The 19,586-nt window shown below is 34.8% G+C and overlaps 1 protein-coding gene across 4 annotated transcripts in view; it reads left to right on the top strand.

Moving 5' to 3' along the window:
* Positions 1 to 19,586, top strand: part of Scn7a (sodium voltage-gated channel alpha subunit 7) — a 78,400-nt gene that overhangs the window by 56,306 nt on the left and 2,508 nt on the right. For 3 of the 4 annotated variants that reach the window (XM_052725234.1, XM_052725233.1, XM_052725231.1), the window contains 10 exons: positions 1,115 to 1,552; positions 4,255 to 4,360; positions 6,438 to 6,592; positions 9,927 to 10,100; positions 11,268 to 11,375; positions 12,404 to 12,682; positions 13,422 to 13,475; positions 13,861 to 13,998; positions 15,785 to 15,889; positions 16,598 to 16,868. In XM_052725234.1, the coding sequence (XP_052581194.1) occupies positions 1,115 to 1,552; positions 4,255 to 4,360; positions 6,438 to 6,592; positions 9,927 to 10,100; positions 11,268 to 11,375; positions 12,404 to 12,682; positions 13,422 to 13,475; positions 13,861 to 13,998; positions 15,785 to 15,889; positions 16,598 to 16,868 (1,828 nt within the window). Of the gene's footprint in view, positions 1 to 1,114; positions 1,553 to 4,254; positions 4,361 to 6,437; positions 6,593 to 9,926; positions 10,101 to 11,267; positions 11,376 to 12,403; positions 12,683 to 13,421; positions 13,476 to 13,860; positions 14,003 to 15,784; positions 15,890 to 16,597; positions 16,869 to 19,586 lie in introns of all 4 variants that reach the window. The other variant, XM_052725232.1, reaches the window with a different exon arrangement.

The raw sequence follows: 19,586 nt of genomic DNA, 5'->3' as shown, positions 1-19,586 counted from the left end.
TTCTGATGTTATTCACATGTAGTCTTGTCCTGATCATCAGAGTGATTTTTTATTATCACTTGACCACACAGTACAGCAATGACTGTAAACCAATGGGTGAACAAGTTGTGTTACATAAGGAAGAAAGCTTTTACCTTTCAATTTCTTTACCGTTGAATTACTGTCAAATTAATTGAATAAGGAGCCCTCACTACTTCTAAGAAAATAATAAGGGATGAAAATTTTCTTTAAAATGTTTTTTACAGAATAAAAATTGACTTGATTTTTTCTTATAGTTGTGTTTGCTAAAACACTTTTAGAAAAAAGGAAAAATAATAATCTAGAAGTATTATACATATACAACAATTGAAAACAGGATTAAAACTTCATTTTCTATAAATTAAACAGGTCCTGATTATATTTCTCAGTGATAGTAAAGTCAAAATACATGCTACTGTTGCCTTGACAATTAATATACAATGATTTTTGAATTATTTTTCTATAACTTGCATGTATCCATTTACCATGAGAAAATGTTTTACATAATGGCTATGTCTCTGTGGTTTAGAAAGTGTTAGATGTGGAACTCAGTACCATGGCTAGTTCCCTGGAGCTTACCCTCTGCTTTACAGGGTCTTGTTTCTTTTCCTGGGACTGGGCTGTAAAACTTGTGACACTAGCTGTTTCTAAGATTGCATTTGTTTTCTCACATTTAAGAAAGTCTGTCTCCATGATGAAACAAGCTTTGGCATAAGATAAACTAGAGTGACCTTTTGATGTGAAATCTATAAACCTTGTCTTTCCCACCTGGGAAAAAGAAATAAATCAAACCACACAGGCGGTGCTGGCAACTTCAAATTCGTTTTGTTTGGTGGGACGGTAAAATGCCTGCTAGCAGTCACAAGGCATCATGCTCATTCCCTAGCACCAAAACAACTACAACAGCAGCAACAACAACAACCCACAAAACAACAGAAGTTTGTGCACACATCCTGGTAGCACCACATCTAACACTGAGCACCGCGATGCATTTGTGTTTTCATGTCTCAGATCAGAATTTTTAGAGGCCTCTTTTTAATCATATAAAAGGGAACAATCAAGATACATTAAACCTCATTTTCCTTTTTTTTTAAAGATACTTTACCTCTTTGTGGCATTGGTAAGCTCATTCAGTTTATATGATGCTACAATACCAGAAGTGAACAAAGAAGCCAAAAACTTTCAGCTTGCCATGGCCAAGATAAAGAAAGGAGTAAACCATGTGCTTCTTAAAATATTGTGCACAAAAAGAACTATTCCTACAGAAGCAAAAGACCAAATGCATGATACAAGTGTTAAAGAGAATGTTTCTGGCCACACTCTTTCTGATCTGAGTGACAGCCAAACGTTCCTGAGATATAAGGAAAAGAGCAGTGGCACAGAGAAGACCCCTGCCACTGAATCGGAGAGCCAGTCGCTGATCGCTAGTCCCACTGTCTCCGAAACTGTGCCAATTGCTTCGGGAGAATCTGATATAGAAAATCTGGATAACAAGGAAACTCGAAGCAAGTCTGGGATTGGAGACAGTAAAGAGGTAAGCAGTTCTTCTGTATTCATAATTCTGCATGGATTTGTGGTTCTGTTCAAAAATTAAAGCAATATTGACATTACAGAGTTAGATTTCACGTTTGATTCTAACTCCACCTTCCCTAACTACTGGATTTCATGGTTTTGACCAAATTACTTAAAAATCCAAGTTTTTGTTTCCTTATTGGAAAATGAAGGTATACTTTTTGAAGGGAAGAAGTAAGAAAATTATCATAGTAGCACAGAGAATTTGCCCAGTATAGAGTGACCTTGCTGGAGATATTAGATGGTGTAACTGTGAAATTCTAGAAACTAATAAGCAAGACAATTTGTGGTGATGAAAAACCCCTTTAAAGCACCTGTTTGTGAAATCAATATATATGATTGGAAGACTCGAATGCCATGTGCATTATCATCTTAAAGATGTGAGACTAGCTTTGAAGAGGCCATGATACTTTCTTACTTGCTAAGACTTAAATTCTACTCCATTCGTGTCTGCTGCATATAAAATATGTAATGAATTTAGACTAAAAGAAAAAAATCTGTAGTTTGAATTGTGAATAGTTGATAACTTTATAGAGTCCTGACTTAAAAAATAACAGGCACATTTTAGTAGTCTAGATATTGTTCACTTAGCTTCTAAAATACTTAATGTTGCATCCTTTTTATTTACAAATAACTTAATGATTTAATGAAAGGTAAAGGTACAGTTTAATAAAACACCATACTTACAGCAAGCACTCTCTGCTATAGGCTTCTTGCTCTGAGTCTCATTGGGCATCATCTCAGGTCACACAAAGGCCCCAGAGAAGGACAAGTTGTGTCTTTTCCATGTCTCCATTGTGCCTGGCATCTCTGCCCTCAGAGCTCTACCACTTTGGCACATGCTGTCTATTACAACAACTCAAATTTGTCATCTGACACAAGTTCAGGATCGGTAATTAGTAGCCTCAGCTTTCTTTGAGGGTACTAATATTCTTGACTTTATTTACCCTTAATTAATCACAAGATGATGGGAATCCCTATTCATCACACATCCACACATCTCTGTCTTCTCTGAAGACTTGGCTTCTGCACATCTCTAGATAAAATTGATATTTACCACAGTCCAACTAACTGGTGGTTCCTTGGAAACTCTAGGTAATATCATTAGAAAGTCTAGAGCATAAAATAAAAGGTAAAACAATTATGTAAAATAACTGTAAATATTAGGATTTCAGAATCTGTCAGTAATATTGTATAATTATTTATGCCTTTATTTGGTTAAAAAACTTCTTAAAGATTTACTCCATTATGTATATGTTTAACTATGTATTTAGTCAGCTATTTTGTTGATTATGTAGCCCAAGAATATTAATGCACATTGACTTAAAAAGTGAATCAGAAAAAACACACTATTTAAAGAGATATGGTATTTTAATTTGTGCACATCTATCCTTCCATTAAAATATTTATGCATGTATATATTATAAGAGTGAACAAATTACATATCAGATTATAGAACTTTTTTATAATATAGTGCTATATCACAATTAATTTTTCATTATATTTAATAAACTACAAAAATAATTACTATAATTTATATTTTGTTCTATTTGCAATATAATAAAATAAAGTTGTTGAAAGATCATATCTATAGACTATGTACAAGTGTTTGAAATATTCAAAAATATATCTGGTGTATCATTTCAACAACTGAGTCCATGCATATTATTTTTCATTTACTCAGTGTCTTTCAGCAAACAAATGCATTGATATAGTTTTTATTTCACCAAAACTAAATAAAAATTTCAATAATAAAAACATATGTCTGAGTAATACTTCTCTGCTCACTTTGCATCTTTGCTCAAGCAACACCTTTTGCTGAGATGACAACTGGCCATGGAAAGACTAAAGCAAAGAAAGCTTTCCATTATCCTGATTGTGCACAAGATCAAACATTGTTGAGGTCCTTTTCCAAACTCTACCTAAATAATCCTGAATTCATAATTTTATTTTTATATACTCATGTTTGATTTGTCTTAATTAGAAAATATTATTTGGTGCTACTAACTTATAGGATCCTGGCAAGGTTAAAGGATGATATGCTTATGTTCATATTAAAAGAAGATAAACTGAAGCATTTGCTACATGTATAAAGCAAACATCATCTTGATCCATCAGCCTTGTCAAGGGCGAGTGGGAAGGAAGAACTCTCTCTTTCCTGAGGAGCCACTTACGTGGCTTGTCCATTTACCCCATTCTGTCCTGGGCACTGTTTGCTGTGTGTTTTAATTCATTTCACATCATGATAGCCTCACATCCGAAGTTGAAGAGACAAGTCTATTTGGAATAGATTTAACAGTTATATTGAAATGCATTCTTGTCTATTTAACATTAGCATAGAAGAATGACTTATTGTGATACTCTCTGTCTAATCAAAATTTCATTTTTGTGGCCCTTGTGAAATTCTTAAATTTCAAAACCCACTTATCTTTTAAACTGTGATTAAAGTGCTTTTTAGCTAATCTTTGATTTTTATCTAATTTTATTTTCACTTAAGTATTTCAAACCATTTTAAAAAGCAAATCTTTATTTACACAAAGAATTTCAGTATCAGTCCAAAATTACCTTGAATTATTTTGACTTTGATAATATTCTTCCCATATATCATATTTACTCCTGAAAATGAAACAAGTAACTTTTTTCTTGGGGCTCTTTTTTTTCTAGAAAATGAAGCAGTCTAGTTCATCTGAATGCAGCACAGTTGATATTGCTATCTCTGAAGAAGAAGAAATGGTCTATGAGCATGAAAAGCCAAAGCTTCACAAACATGGCAAGTTGAAGTTTCTTTGGAAATTTTATTCAAAATTAGACTAAATTTCTCTGAACCTAAATAATGATGCAATGTTTACTTTTAACCTGAATTCTAGAAAGGTTGCATATGTATTGAAATGTGTACTCATTCACCCACCTATAACTTAACAGATCAGTAAGTATGAAGAAAAAAAGTCATCTTTGGGAAAAGAGACAGAGTCTGTTTGGCACAGTCTAATGTGGCAGTTACAAAACTGCCCCTGGAATCAACAAGTTGATTTCACCTCTCTATCTACTGCCTGTTTTCTCTTCCCCTCATTGCCTCCTAATCTAAACAATGATAAACCTCATGAGATGGTTAAAAAGATTAGTGTTTGCATTCGTGTGTGCAATTCTAGAAGATAATCTTTTCCAAACAATAGCAACACTTAATAATATCATCAACATCATCATTATCCTAGCTCCCTGATTATGCCTATAGAGATAGTTACTGACATAGTTGATAGAGAAGGGAACTCTGATCACTTGTCTTTTGGTGGAATAATATTGATACTGTTTACTCAAATGCAGTATCCATGCTATACATAATATTAAGACTATAATGTTCATATTTAATTCCATACTGTAGCTGTGCAACTGAGTATGTTACACTAGAACATAAAAACAAAGTAGAGCTAAATCAAAACTAGAATATATACATATATATATATATTTACCTAAAATGCTTTAATATATCACATATATTCTAAAGTGAAATAAGATAATTTTAGACTTTAAAAATTGAATCAAAATATCTATAAATTTTGTAGGAAAAAGAAGCATAATGATAGTTTAGATATTTTACATAGAAATTAGTAAGTCTACAATGTACAATTTCAGTAAGCTATTCACCACGTAAGATATATAACATATACTTCTCATTACTGTATAGTTCAAATGTGTTTCCTAGCAAGATTAATAAATTACTATATCTTTAGACTTTTGAAAACAATTAAAAGTGATCAAAGTACTAACTGCCAAAAATGCTTGATTAATAGCTTTAAAATAAGAATATATTTTGGCTGAAAAGATGACTCCGAAGGTAAAGTGCTTGCTATACAATCCATGACATGACCAGAATGTGGATCCCAAGCGTCCACATGAAAGTCATGCGTGGAAGCATACGTCTATAATTCTAGTGCTGGGGAAGAAGACACAGGGCTCTAGGGAGCAGCCAGTCTAGTTGGAATGGTGAGAACTAGGTCCAGTGAGAGACCTATCTCAAAACACAGATTTCGAAACGATTGAGGAAGACATCTCAGCATCAACTTAACACTCACCTACATAGGAAAATGCCCCTTTCAGACACACATAAATATGTCAGCAACTTAAATACTAGGATATTAATCACCTAAGACAAATGTATAAATAGATCCCATTTTTAGAAAGAAACATAATCTGACACTAAAAAAACTACTGAAATAATTTTTTTAACTTTACATTCCACTCACACCCATCTATTCACATACCTAAAATAACCATTCCCTTGTTGAGCCACATATTTGTTTGTACTGGCTCTCTCTGACAAGAAGACAGGCTTCCTACAGCTACATACACTCAACCCATTAAGTGCTCGGCATTCCTGACTACCTCTTCAAATTGTCTTATTCAAGTTTCCCATTTGCATGCTGCCTGAAAAATCAGTTCCAAAGAAATTTAGGTGACAATATTGTATGTGTTAATGTAAGTAAGTGTGTCTTAAATCATTACACTGAGTATTGAAAATGTGATTCACAAGCTATCACACATGTGCGCACATTTGGGGTAGCATGGAGGAACTGGTTTTATTTGCATTCATTCTCTTCTCCGTAGAGGGACGTTCTATTATATCTACCTTCTCGGTTATTTACTCCTCTTCCAAAACCACAAGTTCAGTTCTTCTTTGCTCCTCACTGATCACAGACCACTGAGCAGCAGTAAAAGACAAATGTGTGTAAATAACGGGCCATCGATAACAGAGTCAGTAAAAAAGTCATTGATAAAGCATCTAAAGTTTGAGATGTTTATCCTTTGTGAGTCTTCTAGGCATTTACTTCTAACAGTTTCCTCCTTGGCAGGTTATGAACGAAAATCTTCACCTGGTCAAGTCAGTAGAGAATCTAGGAATGGAAATATTTGGAAGAACATAAGGAAAACTTGCTGCAAGATAGTAGAAAACAACTGGTTCAAGTGTTTTATTGGCATGGTCACTCTGCTCAGCACAGGCACTCTGGTGAGCACTCAGCTTCAGTGAACGTCATGTGAAAATACTCTATAAGACTTTCAATTCAAGATAGTCTCTATGCCAGATGACTTTACCTGGAATACTGAATACAGTTCCAGATTTCATATTCTGCAATTTGTTAGCAATAGAAACTGTGTCACACTTTATTAGGAATATTGTGGACAAATGATATAATATTAAATTTAATATCAGTACTATTTTATATGTGAATTTTGTATTATTGGCATATCTATGATAAATTTTATATTTATAATATATATAAATTATTAGTATTGATGTTAAGTTTAAGTTTCTAAGTTAAATAAACAATAATTTCAAAATTACATATCATAGTGGGAAAAGGAAGTGAAAACAGATAACACTGATTTTAGTGTTTTATTCATTAATAAGTTAAAAGTTTTAAACACCCTGAATTGGCATATTGTATTCTCCTACAGTTTCTGTAAAGATCACTGAAAACTGGTGTCTGAGAAGAAACAAATGAACACATCCAGGCAGCTGTGACTTGATTGTTAGCAAAACATCCCAAGTCTAGAATCGTGTTCTAACTCTGCATAGTAACTCTCATGGTTAGCCATCCATTTGTGGATTCCCTGTTCACTTTATACATGTTTGATATTCATAAAAATTCATTCAAATAGTATGTGCATATTTTTTCAAAATTCTTTTTGTTGTGTAGCATATCACTTTGCCGTGATGGCATGAGCCATTTATTCCTGCTTGCCTGTTTAATACTTATAAAAAATTTAATTTCGTGGTACAAGCAATCCAAACTTGATCAGAGGGCATCTTAGCTTGAATTTTGGTAAACATCTACTATGACTTCTAATGCTCTATTCAGTCCATGAATAAACATCTGCAAAACCGCTGATCTCATAGTGAGCAACTAGAAAGCTCAGACATCCCCAAGTAGGATGGCCAGGTGCTCCTTTCGGGTTTCTTTGTCCATCACAGGTTCCCCTTGAAGCATATCTTCATATGACTCAAATGAACAGGCTACGAGGAATGTAGCTGAACAGTTTTAGAGTACTTCTCTTTTGCCAGGTCCAGCTGAAAAAAAATAAGTCATCTGAGTCACCTTATAAGTACGTTGGACCAGTATTCTCAGGCATGGAATTTTGCCTTTGGGTCTGACGTGGTCCAGTGAGCATCATCTTTCTCTCTTAGTAGTAGGAAATGCATCCCCACCCCCATACCTGAGCATCTAGTGAGCTTTCTATTCCATGTTTACTCATAAGGTCCAAGTCACAGGACATCATAATGTAACAGGTTAATTCGATATGCATTTTTATGTCACTGAGAAGACTCCAAAAGCAGTGTGTCTGTCCTTTTACCCAGTTTTGTGCTCTGATTCCTTGATCCTATTGACATCTGAATAATAGCTCCTAACTGTGTCTATATTGTAAAACCCAGAATGTGTCTGACCTCTTTAGGTGACAAAGGGTCATGAAGATATGACTAAATTCAGGATCATGAACAAAGCAGGTGATCCTAGGTTCTCCACATGAATCAGAAGTAGTTACAGCGGTCCTTATAAGAATAATCTTGGCCGGGCGGTGGTGGCGCATGCCTTTAATCCCAGCACTCGGGAGGCAGAGGCAGGTGGATCTCTGTGAGTTCGAGGCCAGCCTGGTCTCCAAAGCGAGTACCAGGAAAGGCGCAAAGCTACACAGAGAAACCCTGTCTTGAAAAAACCAAAAAATAAAAAAATAAAAAAAAGAATAATCTTATTCTTATAAGAGTTAAGTGCTATTAAATAAAGATAGAATTAGAGATTGGAATGACATGCCTTCAAGATGAAGGAAGACATCAAAAGACCAGAGAAAATTGGAAATTCACTCTCCAGACACTAATTTTTCACACAATGAAACTAATTCTGTATCACATTTCAAGAATTGTGGGGGCTAGAGAGATGACTCATTGGTTAAGAGCACTGACTGCTCTTTCAGAGGATCCAGGTTCAATTTCTAGCACCCACATGGCAGCTCACAACTGTCTATAACTCTAGCTCCAGGGGACCCGACACCCATGGCAAAATACAAATGCACGTAAGATAAAAATAAATACATTTAAAAATGGGGGGGGCACTGGAGAGATGGCTCTGCAGTTAAGAGCACTGGCTGCCCTTCCAGAAGACCCAATTCAATTCCCAGCACCCACATGGCAACTCACAGCTGTCTGTAACTCCTGTTCCAGGAGACCAACACCCTCACACAGACATGCATGCTGGCAAAATTCAAATGCACATAAAATAAAAATAAATAAATTTTTTAAAAAATTTCAAGAACACGAATTTACTGCTTCTCAGACACCAATTTGCAGTGATCATTACAGCAACTATGGGAAAGCAATAAACACCCCCTCTATTCTCTCCACTCCTCCCAGTACATTTTGCATTATTTTACATATGGCCCATGTTGTCAGAATGAAATCTGGTCCCTTTCTTAGCAGTATCAGTAATCACCTAGCCACTCAATAAAGGTGTTTGACTCTGTTTATACTTCTGGGGGCTAGGAAGGCAGTTGAAAGTAGATCTTTTAAAAGTAGTTTTCAAAATACTTATTGAAAAATTTGTCATGGTCCTCAAGTGAGACCAAATTTAGTAGATACTACAAGGAAACTGTGGAGTCCAAAAATGCCCCAGAATTCCACCTTGAGTGGAAAAATGGTTGTCTTTTATATCTGAGTTTGAGTGACAATTGCAGAATCAACCACACTATTCAACATGTACTTGAAAAGTAGCTGTGGTATGTTATGTTGGATGTGAATATTTCATTTGTTTGGCTCCATCTCTTATATCATTGCTGATGGAGCCAAAGTGGATTTTTGGTTTTGGCCTTGCCAAACTGGGCATGCTGGTCTTAAGTAATCTCAGAAGCTAAGCAGGGTCAGTTCTGGTTAATAAATGGGAGACATTTTCTCTATTGGAGTACCAGGTATAAAAATTGATGTGTAAGCTGGATAGTGGTGGTGTATGCCTTTAATTCCAGTAGTCAGGAGGCAGAGGCAGAAGAATCTCTAAGTTTGAGGCCAACCCCAGTCTACAGGGTGAGTTCCAGGACAACCAGGCCTACACAGAGAAACCCTGTCTTGAACCTCCACCCCAAAAAAACCCAATACAGCTCATTTTTCTAGACATTTTAGTTCCATTTTTTAAAATATGTTTTCACAACCTGCTATTACCTACAGATAGGGATTTGTGAAATTCACTCATTTTTCATTTATTTAGTTTTATACTCAATGAATTTGAAGTTGAATTTAATTCCATATAATCAGAGTTCCTAGAATTTTTGCATTTAAACATATAAAAAATTAATTACAGGCTCTTGAAGATATATATATTGATCAGCGAAAAACCGTTAAAATCTTGCTGGAATATGCAGACATGATCTTTGCTTACATCTTCATTCTGGAGATGCTTCTTAAGTGGGTGGCTTATGGCTTCAAAGCTTATTTCTCTAATGGCTGGTACAAGCTGGACTTCATGGTCGTCATCGTACGTATTTTAAAGAACCTCTTTAAGCATTACTTTTTTTTTTTACTGTCATCCATTCACCTTCTTCTCCTTTCTTCTCCCTCCATACAGCCTCAACACCAGCATCTCATTTTCTGTATTTCCACATCTGTAACGTTTAATGTCGATTCAGATCCTGTCACTGCACAACTTGAAATACTCAACATTACAGTTCTAGATCGATTTAATAATTCACCTGTGAAATTACTGATAAGAGAACAGTCTTATTGAATAGTATATTGAAAATATCACTAAAAATCTTTTAATACTACTGAATTGGCTTTTAAATAATATAGCCACACTTTGACTTTTTATTATTTTTTTTTTGTCATCATCACTATCCTTCAAGATGTCATGGTTCCTCTTGTGGATCACTGAGTAGATTCTATGCTGACATTCTTGCTCTGGCCAAGGTGTAGTTTCTGTTGTTTTCTGCACAGAAATCAAAGTGGAAATTACAAAGTAGATGTCAGCTAATACATGCCTCTTTGTAGAACCCTTTGTTTCTAAGGCTACCTCAACACCATCTTTATAGTATAGAATTAAGAACAAAAATGAGGTGGTATTATCTCTATGTTGACTTGAAAATATAAGAAGCATATTGATATAATAATAGTTTAATCATGGCTATATTGACCTTGTTTAATTCTAAGTAACATGTTAAGTCTTGATAATTTTATAAATATAAATTTACAAATCATGTAAGTTCACAACTATAATTTTATAATACTATGTTTCTGTTTAATTCTTTCTTCATATATGATTTCTGAATTATTTTATATATTGCCTTAACTGTAATAATCCAGAGGTGAATATGTGAGTATATTCTATATTTTGTTTTAATGAATATATTTTCATTGCTATATTGCAAATGATCTTATTTCAAACTGAAAAACAATATAAATATTAATCTTAATCATATAGAATATCAAATTTATAAATATTTATAAAAATTATATTTTTTCTGTAAATGATTACATTTTATCTTAAGAGAGATTTTAACAAAAATGAGATTCTTACAGTTTGCATTAAGACATTATGTACCGTATATTTAAGTGTTTTAAAGGTTGAATGGTTAGTTTCAATGTGTCATTTTTTTATAAGCACAAAGTTTATGATCACCTTAACTCTTTTTTAACATATGTGCAGGTGTTTTGTCTTAGCTTAATAGGCAAAACTCGAGAAGATCTGACCCCACTCACTTCCATCAAATTCCTTCGAGCACTCAGAGTTCTCTCTCAGTTTGAAAGAATGAAGGTATGACAGACAGTTTAAAACTCAGCTGTGAGCCAATCCATCTCTTTAACTTCACCAGTTCATCTCTCTCGGCTTCCTGTGCCATTCTTTTATTGTCTCCTTTGCAAGTCCATAATGTGGTGGTATTGTGTTCCCTGAAATATTGTGCACCCTAATAAACTTATCTGGGGTCAGAGACAGAACAGCCACAATATTAAACAAAGAGGTTAAGCAGTGGTAGCACACGCCTTTAATCACAGCACTTGGGAGGCAGAGCTAGGCAGAAATCCATGTGTTCAAGGATACAGCCAAGCATAGTGACTCATGCCTTTAATCCCAGGGAGTGATGGCAGAAAGCAGAAAGATATATAAGGCATGAGGACCAGGAACTAGAAGCATTTTGGCCTGGTTAAGCATTTGGCTGGTTAAGCTTTCAGGCTTCTAGCAGCACAGTTCAGCTGAGACCCATTTGGATGAGGACTCAGAATCTTCCAGTCTGAGGAAACAAGACCAGCTGAGGATCTGGCAAGGTGAGGTAGCTGTGGCTTGTTCTGGTTCTCTGATCTTCCAGTGTTCACCCCAATACCTGGCCTGGGTTTGACTTTATTAATAAGACCTTCTAAGATTCCCTCTACACCATAAGCTTCAAGTCAGTTCTCAGCCCATTCCCTAGACTTTTTATATACTTTATACACAATCTAAGTCATGCACTGAGTTGAAATTATCTTAACCAATCTGATATTGTACAGAATCTCATTAAACAAATGTAGGTCCACTGAATAAAAGATTTAGTCTAGGATTCTAACTAGTAAGTTGTGTTGCCTGTCAATGATGTACCAATTTTTAAGTATATTGGAATTTTAGTATATTTTTTATTAAAACTGAAAAACTGTTTTGGTGATTCTAATACTTGTGTATGGATTATTCAACTCTAGATATGCATTTTACATGATTCAATATGATACTATATTAATGAGCACTTTGAATGTGATCAGATATCAAAATACTTTCCCTTTCTTATCTAAAATATTTACTTTCCTATACTCCAGGTGGTTCTGATAGCTTTGATAAAAACAACATTACCCACTTTCAGTGTGTTTCTGGTCTGCCTAATGACCTGGCTACTTTTCAGTATTATGGGAGTACACTTATTTGCTGGCAAGTTCTATGAATGCATTGACCCAACAAGTGGAGAACGATTCCCTACATTTGAAGTTATGAATCAGAGTCAGTGTGAAAACCTGATATTTAATGAATCAATGCCATGGGAGAATGCAAACCTGAACTTTGATAATGTTGGAAATGGTTTTCTTTCATTGTTCCAAGTGGTGAGTATACTTTTTGAACTACTTAAAGTCAAATTTGAACTACTTAAAGTCAAGCTCAAGTTCAAACTTGCATTTTGAACAGAATATGGGTAAGGAGTAGATTTGGTTATAAGAGAGCTGAGCAATTATTAGCTGGTAGATAAAAATTATGAGATACATGCTTTTCTAGCCTTCTTTGAAGATCCAACAAGACACAGTTCATGCTCTTGTGGGAGAAGCAGGTGGGGATGACAGTGCAGACAAAGGAAAAGAATCCCAGAACTTGGCTATTTCTGCCATTGCTCATTAGATAACAGGTTCACAGCCCTTCAGTCTGTTTGGATTGCTACTGTCTTTATGCTAATTAACATGCTGAGGGATGGGTTCTTAGTGGTCTGATATCCAGCGTATAGGAAGGGTCCACCATTCACAAGTCACATGAATAAGAACATAAGCAAAACCTTGATGCTTATTAGCACATATTTAGAACTCTAATATTAGTTCCCTTTGTCTCTCTTGTTCTACTGAGATTATATATCTACTATATTAAATAGTTCATGAATATTAAATAAATTAGGTAAAAATAACATAATCTGATAATGGACATGTTAAATGTATTAGTTACACTGTGTATCGAAGTATGGCAAGCCTCAGCATCCAGTGTTTTAGAGTACTAAACAAAAACAAATTAAGGTTTGCTCTTTATTTACCATAAAAAGTTCTCTATAAGATTCACATATTTTTATCTTACTTTCAACAGGCAACATTTAATGGATGGATCAGTATTATGTATTCAGCAATTGATTCTGTTGGTGTAAGTATTTGACGTTCTTGATGTCATTATCAAGATGATAACCTAAGCACAGGTCACAAGATTAATTTATGTATTTCATAAGATTAAATGTATTTCAGATTTGGTATTCCGTGGTCACTGAATATCCTTCCAGTAACATATGTAACAACTGAGGCGCAGTTATCTCTCTTGAAGGACTATCATCTTCCTTTCACAGTAACTAGACCAAATAAACACATTTAAAAGCCCAAATGAACAAAGCCATGATACCCTTGCACCAAGAAGCCCGGAAAACATTTCCTTTATTAATTGGGGTTAGGTTTTCTTGTCATCAGTTGTCTTATGAGTCTCATGTTTTAGAAAGTTAGTAGCCATGTTGTATTAATTTTTTCACATTTAATTTTAGGTAGGTATGCAGCCTAATTACGAACACAACCTCTACATGTACATCTATTTTGTCGTCTTTGTTATCTTTGGATTATTTCTCCCTCTGAGTATGCTGATCGGTGTTATCATTAGTCATTTCAACAAGCAGAAAATTAAGATAAGTATGAATATTCTTTATACATGCTTAAAATTAAACAAATTTCCAAAATGCTTCTAGAATTGTCTTAGTCCTTTTTACATGCTACAAATATAATTGAACAGTAATTAATGTTTTTATACATTGTAAATGTTACAAAAATGTCCCTCTTATTTTATCTGAATTGCTCAAAATATACTTGGACAAGAGTTAAAGTTAAGAAGTTTCTGCATTTCTGTGTATGTGTTTCTAAATAATAGTGTAATGAAAATCAAACATATGGCCTTAATGTGTCGATACACAAATATATGCATGTGGCCAGAAAAAAGCCCTATTTTGAAATAGAGCCTGACTATTCTTTGCTATAAATACATGATAGTCTTCAAGTATGGTTAAAGTACAAGTAAAGTCATTTTTGCAGTTAAGCACAGGACACAAATATGGAGATTAAATGTATTTCTGATTTGATATTGCACAGACAATGAAATATTTCTAGAAATAACTTGAAATTATGGAGTTCTAATTGGCCCAAACTGGTCTCAATGTCAAGATACTTCTGTCTCCACAAGCAGTCATCATCAACCATGCCCAAAGAATATGGTGTGTGTGCATGCACACACACACACACACACACACACACACACACACACACACACACACACACGTCTTGGTGCATGTGTGTGCATGTGTATGTACTCATACATAAATATCCTTACAGAAACCAAAGGTCAACTTAAAATGAACTTAAGGTTTCATTCTACAGGTGTGACATCTACCTGTCGTTTGTTTGCTTGAGACAGTTCTATCACTAGCCAATGATCCAAAGCTCATTACTACCCTGGCTAGTGAGTGCACTCCAGGAATCTGTCTGTTTCTGTTCTGCAGCCTTGGGATTACCTGTGAGGTCTTCATGAAGGCTTTTTTACCTGGGTTCTAGACTCCTCAGGTCCATTTGCTTACAAGGCAAGCACCTTGCAACCACTTTTCTCCCTAGGCCTAGAAACGTTCTGTACGTCAATGGGTTCTAAGCCTCCAGAGTCATAACCAGCATGGGCACAGTCTAAGGTAGAGAGCTCTTTTTTAAGTAGAGAAAGTGGTAGGTCATAATCGAGAGGCCTGTGCCTGTTTACCATGGTGCTGCCTCTCAGGGGGAGCAGAAAGCTCAGTGGCAACATGTGATTTGATTTGATGTTGCAGCATCCTAGGACTGTCCTCCCAATGGATAGCATATTAAGGTTTGTTTCTGGGCTTCATAATGGTGGAGCATGTCAGTTCTAGTTTTGACATTCTGACTCAGAGCATAAACAGTGACAATTTCCTAGATTAAAGACACTATTCACTTTATATATTTTGTATAGGATACCGAAATTTTCACTAGAAACACACACACACACAAAGATCAGCTCTAGAAAATGCTGTTTGATTAGCACTCTGTACTTTCAGAATTATTTTTAAGAATCTTTGAGTTGCATTTGTAAAATATGACAATAACTGAATTTATAAAAATGCAAATTGATCCAACTGTAATTTTATTTACTCCGTCTTGTTACAAGACTCAAACATTATCTTTCAAAGTCAATTCTTTATGGTGGGCCTTTCTTGTCTCTCTAACTGAAAATAGAAAAGTTCAATAAAGATAGTTGAATATCATGTACCCTGTGTATTTTATATGAATTTTCATATAGAAATGCCAAACGTTGACTGTGTAAAGAATGAAGTCTAAGTTTCTGAAGTGCACATCATTAAAGGTAAGAATTGGAAGAAATGTAATTTGATTTTCATATCTTTTATTTATTTATTTTTTTACCAAGGAGGATCAAATATCTTTATAACAGTAAAACAGAAAAAACAATACCGGGCATTGAAGAAGCTCCTGTATGAAGATTCTCAAAGACCAGCACCCCGTCCCATAGTAAGAAAATATTATTTTAATTAAATAAATGAATTTTAAAATGTTCATTGTATTCGGGTTTAGAATATAGCTTAATGGTAGAGTGTTTTCCTAACTAATCCTAGGCTCAATTCCTTGCACCATAAATAAGTAAGCCTCTTTGCCAAAAAACAAAAAAATAAATAACTCAATAAGTTTATTTACTATCTTTTTTAAAGTTATGAATGTAGTTTTTTTTTCCAATTATTAACAAATGCATTAGCTGTAGTAGAGCACACCTGTAATCCTAGCACGTGGGAGGTAGAGGGAGGAGTATTAGGAGGTCATGGCCAGTTTTCACAACCTAGCAAGTCTAGCACCTGCTTGGGTTACATTATCCTGTCTCATACTCTGGTTTCACTTCAGATCGTATAAATCTTTCGCCTTTTACATTATCCTGTCTCAAATTATAGTCAAATATAATATGTATGTATTTATGCAGATTTAGATAGATAGATAGATAGATAGATAGATAGGTAGATAGATAGATAGATAGATAGATAGATAGATAGATAGATAGATAGATAGATAGATATAGTTTTTGACACAATTATAAAATGCATTCTTTGGCAAAGGGTTCAAGTGTTACATTTTGCATTATTTTGAGTGGGAACTTGTAGAATCCAGAAACTATGCATATAAATACCTAAGTAGCTTGCTAATAGATATTGCATTTCTCTTCACCTACAGAACAAGTTCCAAGGCTTCATTTTTGACCTGGTAACACATCGTGTCTTTAATGTTATCATCATAGTTCTTATCTGTTTCCAAGCAACCACCATTATGATACAAAATGATGAGCAGAGTATACAAATGGAAACTGCCCTCTACTGGATGCAAGTCATTTTTGTCATGCTGTTCACTCTAGAATGCATCCTGAAGCTCATTGCCTTCCGCTGCCACTATTTCACCAATGTGTGGAATGTTCATGATTTTATGGTGGTTATTTTCTCCATTACAGGTAAGGCTTGTTCTTGTCAAATTTTCCTTTATAGCATTAATTCAGTCCATCACAATGCCTGCCAAGAGATTGACCCTTGAGAAACAAAATGATGAGATCTTTTTCTTCCCCCAAAAGAATGAACTACTGTTTGAAGTGTATATGTACAATCACCATTTTCTTGGTGAGAAAATATGTTTCATGTGTTAAAAAGCTTATAAAGTATCTGTCACAAACACATGATACCTACTTGCTAATCTGTAATTTGTGACATTCTAGGCTGCCAGGAGAAGGAGCCCTGTGCATTAAAATGTTATGACATTTAAACTCACTAATATTCCTTGCTTTAAATTTTTTTAAAAAAAAATTCCCTGATTTTGCAGCATTACCATGTTATGATTTAAAGGATTTTGCCCCAAGTCTCATAGTTTTAGGTTTAATGAATTTGTCTCTAGTCTTCTCTTACTTTGGTAATTTCACTCTTTGTTTACAAATACATTTCATTAATCCTCTTGCTAAACAGATAGGGCTCTGCATCTAAAGGTTAGGAATCATTTATATGTTTACATAACTTCAGACCCTGAGAGGATACATATTCAGAGCAGTACATTCTCGTACTGTGCTATTATGTAAGAAACAGAGAGTACTAAAGCATAGGACAGAGGGAAGGGTATCTGATCAGTAATTGCTGGTCAGAGAAAACATCATATAAGTCAATTTAAACAGAGACATACTGGGTAAGGGCACAGACATGCACTGAGTTTTGGGCAAAATTATTTCAGGAATAAAGAAGTTTATTTAGTGTTTGCTTCTGCATAACCAGAATGTGATTTCCATGAGAGTAGGTAGCATTTTTTAAGAGTTAATGATGTCAACTTCTGCACCTAAGGCTCAGGGTCATTGCAGAAGAGAGGCCGGAAAGGTTATAAGAGCCAGAGGATCAGGTAGTTTACTATGAGATTGTCTCCTAGGAGTGTCAGAAGCTACACCCATAATGTCTCACCAATGTGACTGCCTAAACATTAGCTCAACAAGGATGATAGTTGCACTATGAAGGAAAACCAAGGAGATCTTTATTCTGCAAAAAGATCTACAGAAAACAAAGGAATTCTGAGCATGAGAGAAATAGTTTTCCCAGAGAAGAGCATACCAAATGGTTACACAATACCAAATGGTCAGCCCTGAAAACATACATGCAAGTAATATTATATAGACTAAGTAAGTTGTATTTACATATTTAGGAATGCATATGTGTGTAACAATAATTAGTGTAAAAAGAGACCATAACTTTGAAAGAGAGGGAATAAAGGTGTATGGTTTAGATGAAGGAAAGGAAAAAGAAACAGGTATAATTAGATTATAATCTCAAAAAATAAAAGAAAAAATTAAAAGGGACTAATGATATTAACCAGGACTTTCATAACAAAAAATACATAAATAAACTACCTTCCTGAAAGCAACTTAGTACTTTCAGAATTTTCAGTTCTTTCAGTGGAATAGTGAATTCATGCTACTGACTACTGAGAGAAAAATATAAGAAGATTGGTAGAAAAATATACAGAGATGGGAAAGGCAGCAGGAAGAAAACAACTGAGTTACAGAGCCATAGTGACTGAAGCAGGTATTAAAGGAGTGAGCAGGAAGGGGAAGGTCAGCCATAGAGAAAGCTGTTTAAATTTGAAGCTCCACTCTTCTGGGTCAGTCTTCTGGCCAAGGCACCGGTGTAGGTGACTGAAGGAAAACAATGAGTATTATTGAGTTGAGACAGTGAAAGATTGATGGGAGCCATTGGATGGTTTATTAAGGGAGAGGCTGAGTTGAACAAGGAGGTCATAAGCCACATACTAATGCCTTCAGCTGAGTGTAAGAAATGACGATGGTGTGGTTCCCAGAGCCAGGACATGATAAGAAAGGACTGAGTGGGGTGACATGATCCACAGAGAGTCTAAAAATCTATCTTACCTCTTAACAAAAATAAGTGGACAAAATGTGCCCGGGAGCCTTCCTGGAAAGGTACAAAAATACTCATTCTGTCTTTTTGCCTGAGAAATGTAGAGTGGAAGAGAATATGCTTTCTGCTTTTGACAGTGTTTCATGGAAAATAATGTCATCAGGAGAACAGATTTTAGATAAAGGGTTTAATTTCCTAGTAGTGAGCATGTCAATAAATTTGTACACAGTCAAATGAGCTTGCCTCCTGAATAATGGAAGAGCTTGGGAGATTGGAGAAAGATGGGTATTTGGCAAGGGTAAAAGAGTCACTGACATACTTTAGAAGGAATATAGACATGACAGAACCTCACAAAAAAGTCATCTTATGGAGTGTTCATGTTAAGAAAGTGTAAGCCATGATACTTCCTCTCAGCAGATATACCAAAGCCTTATGACAGTTCTCAACCAAAACCCAACATGAAGTTATAAGGAAATACAGCTTCTACTCATATTTAAAGTTCTTTGGCCTGAAATACAACTTATGAAAGAAACAAATTAGATTATAATCTATGATTCACTAAATGTTATACATTTTATATGCATAATTATCAATGATGTCTTCCTGTGTTGCATTCTACTCATCTTTAATAACTATCATAAGAACAGATAAAATATTTGAGAGAAATTATATTATTAATCTCCCCATATTTAAATGATACATTTTGAAGGCATTCAATATGAGATTGAGCAAAATTCTTTAGTCCAACAATGTTCAGAAAAATTTTGACTGTTGACCTACAGTGAATA

The sequence above is a fragment of the Peromyscus californicus genome, unplaced genomic scaffold (assembly GCF_007827085.1).
Source record: "Peromyscus californicus insignis strain IS unplaced genomic scaffold, ASM782708v3 Scaffold_7__1_contigs__length_154581171, whole genome shotgun sequence".
Classification (NCBI taxonomy): domain Eukaryota; kingdom Metazoa; phylum Chordata; class Mammalia; order Rodentia; family Cricetidae; genus Peromyscus; species Peromyscus californicus.
This window is presented reverse-complemented; position numbering and strand designations above follow the sequence as displayed.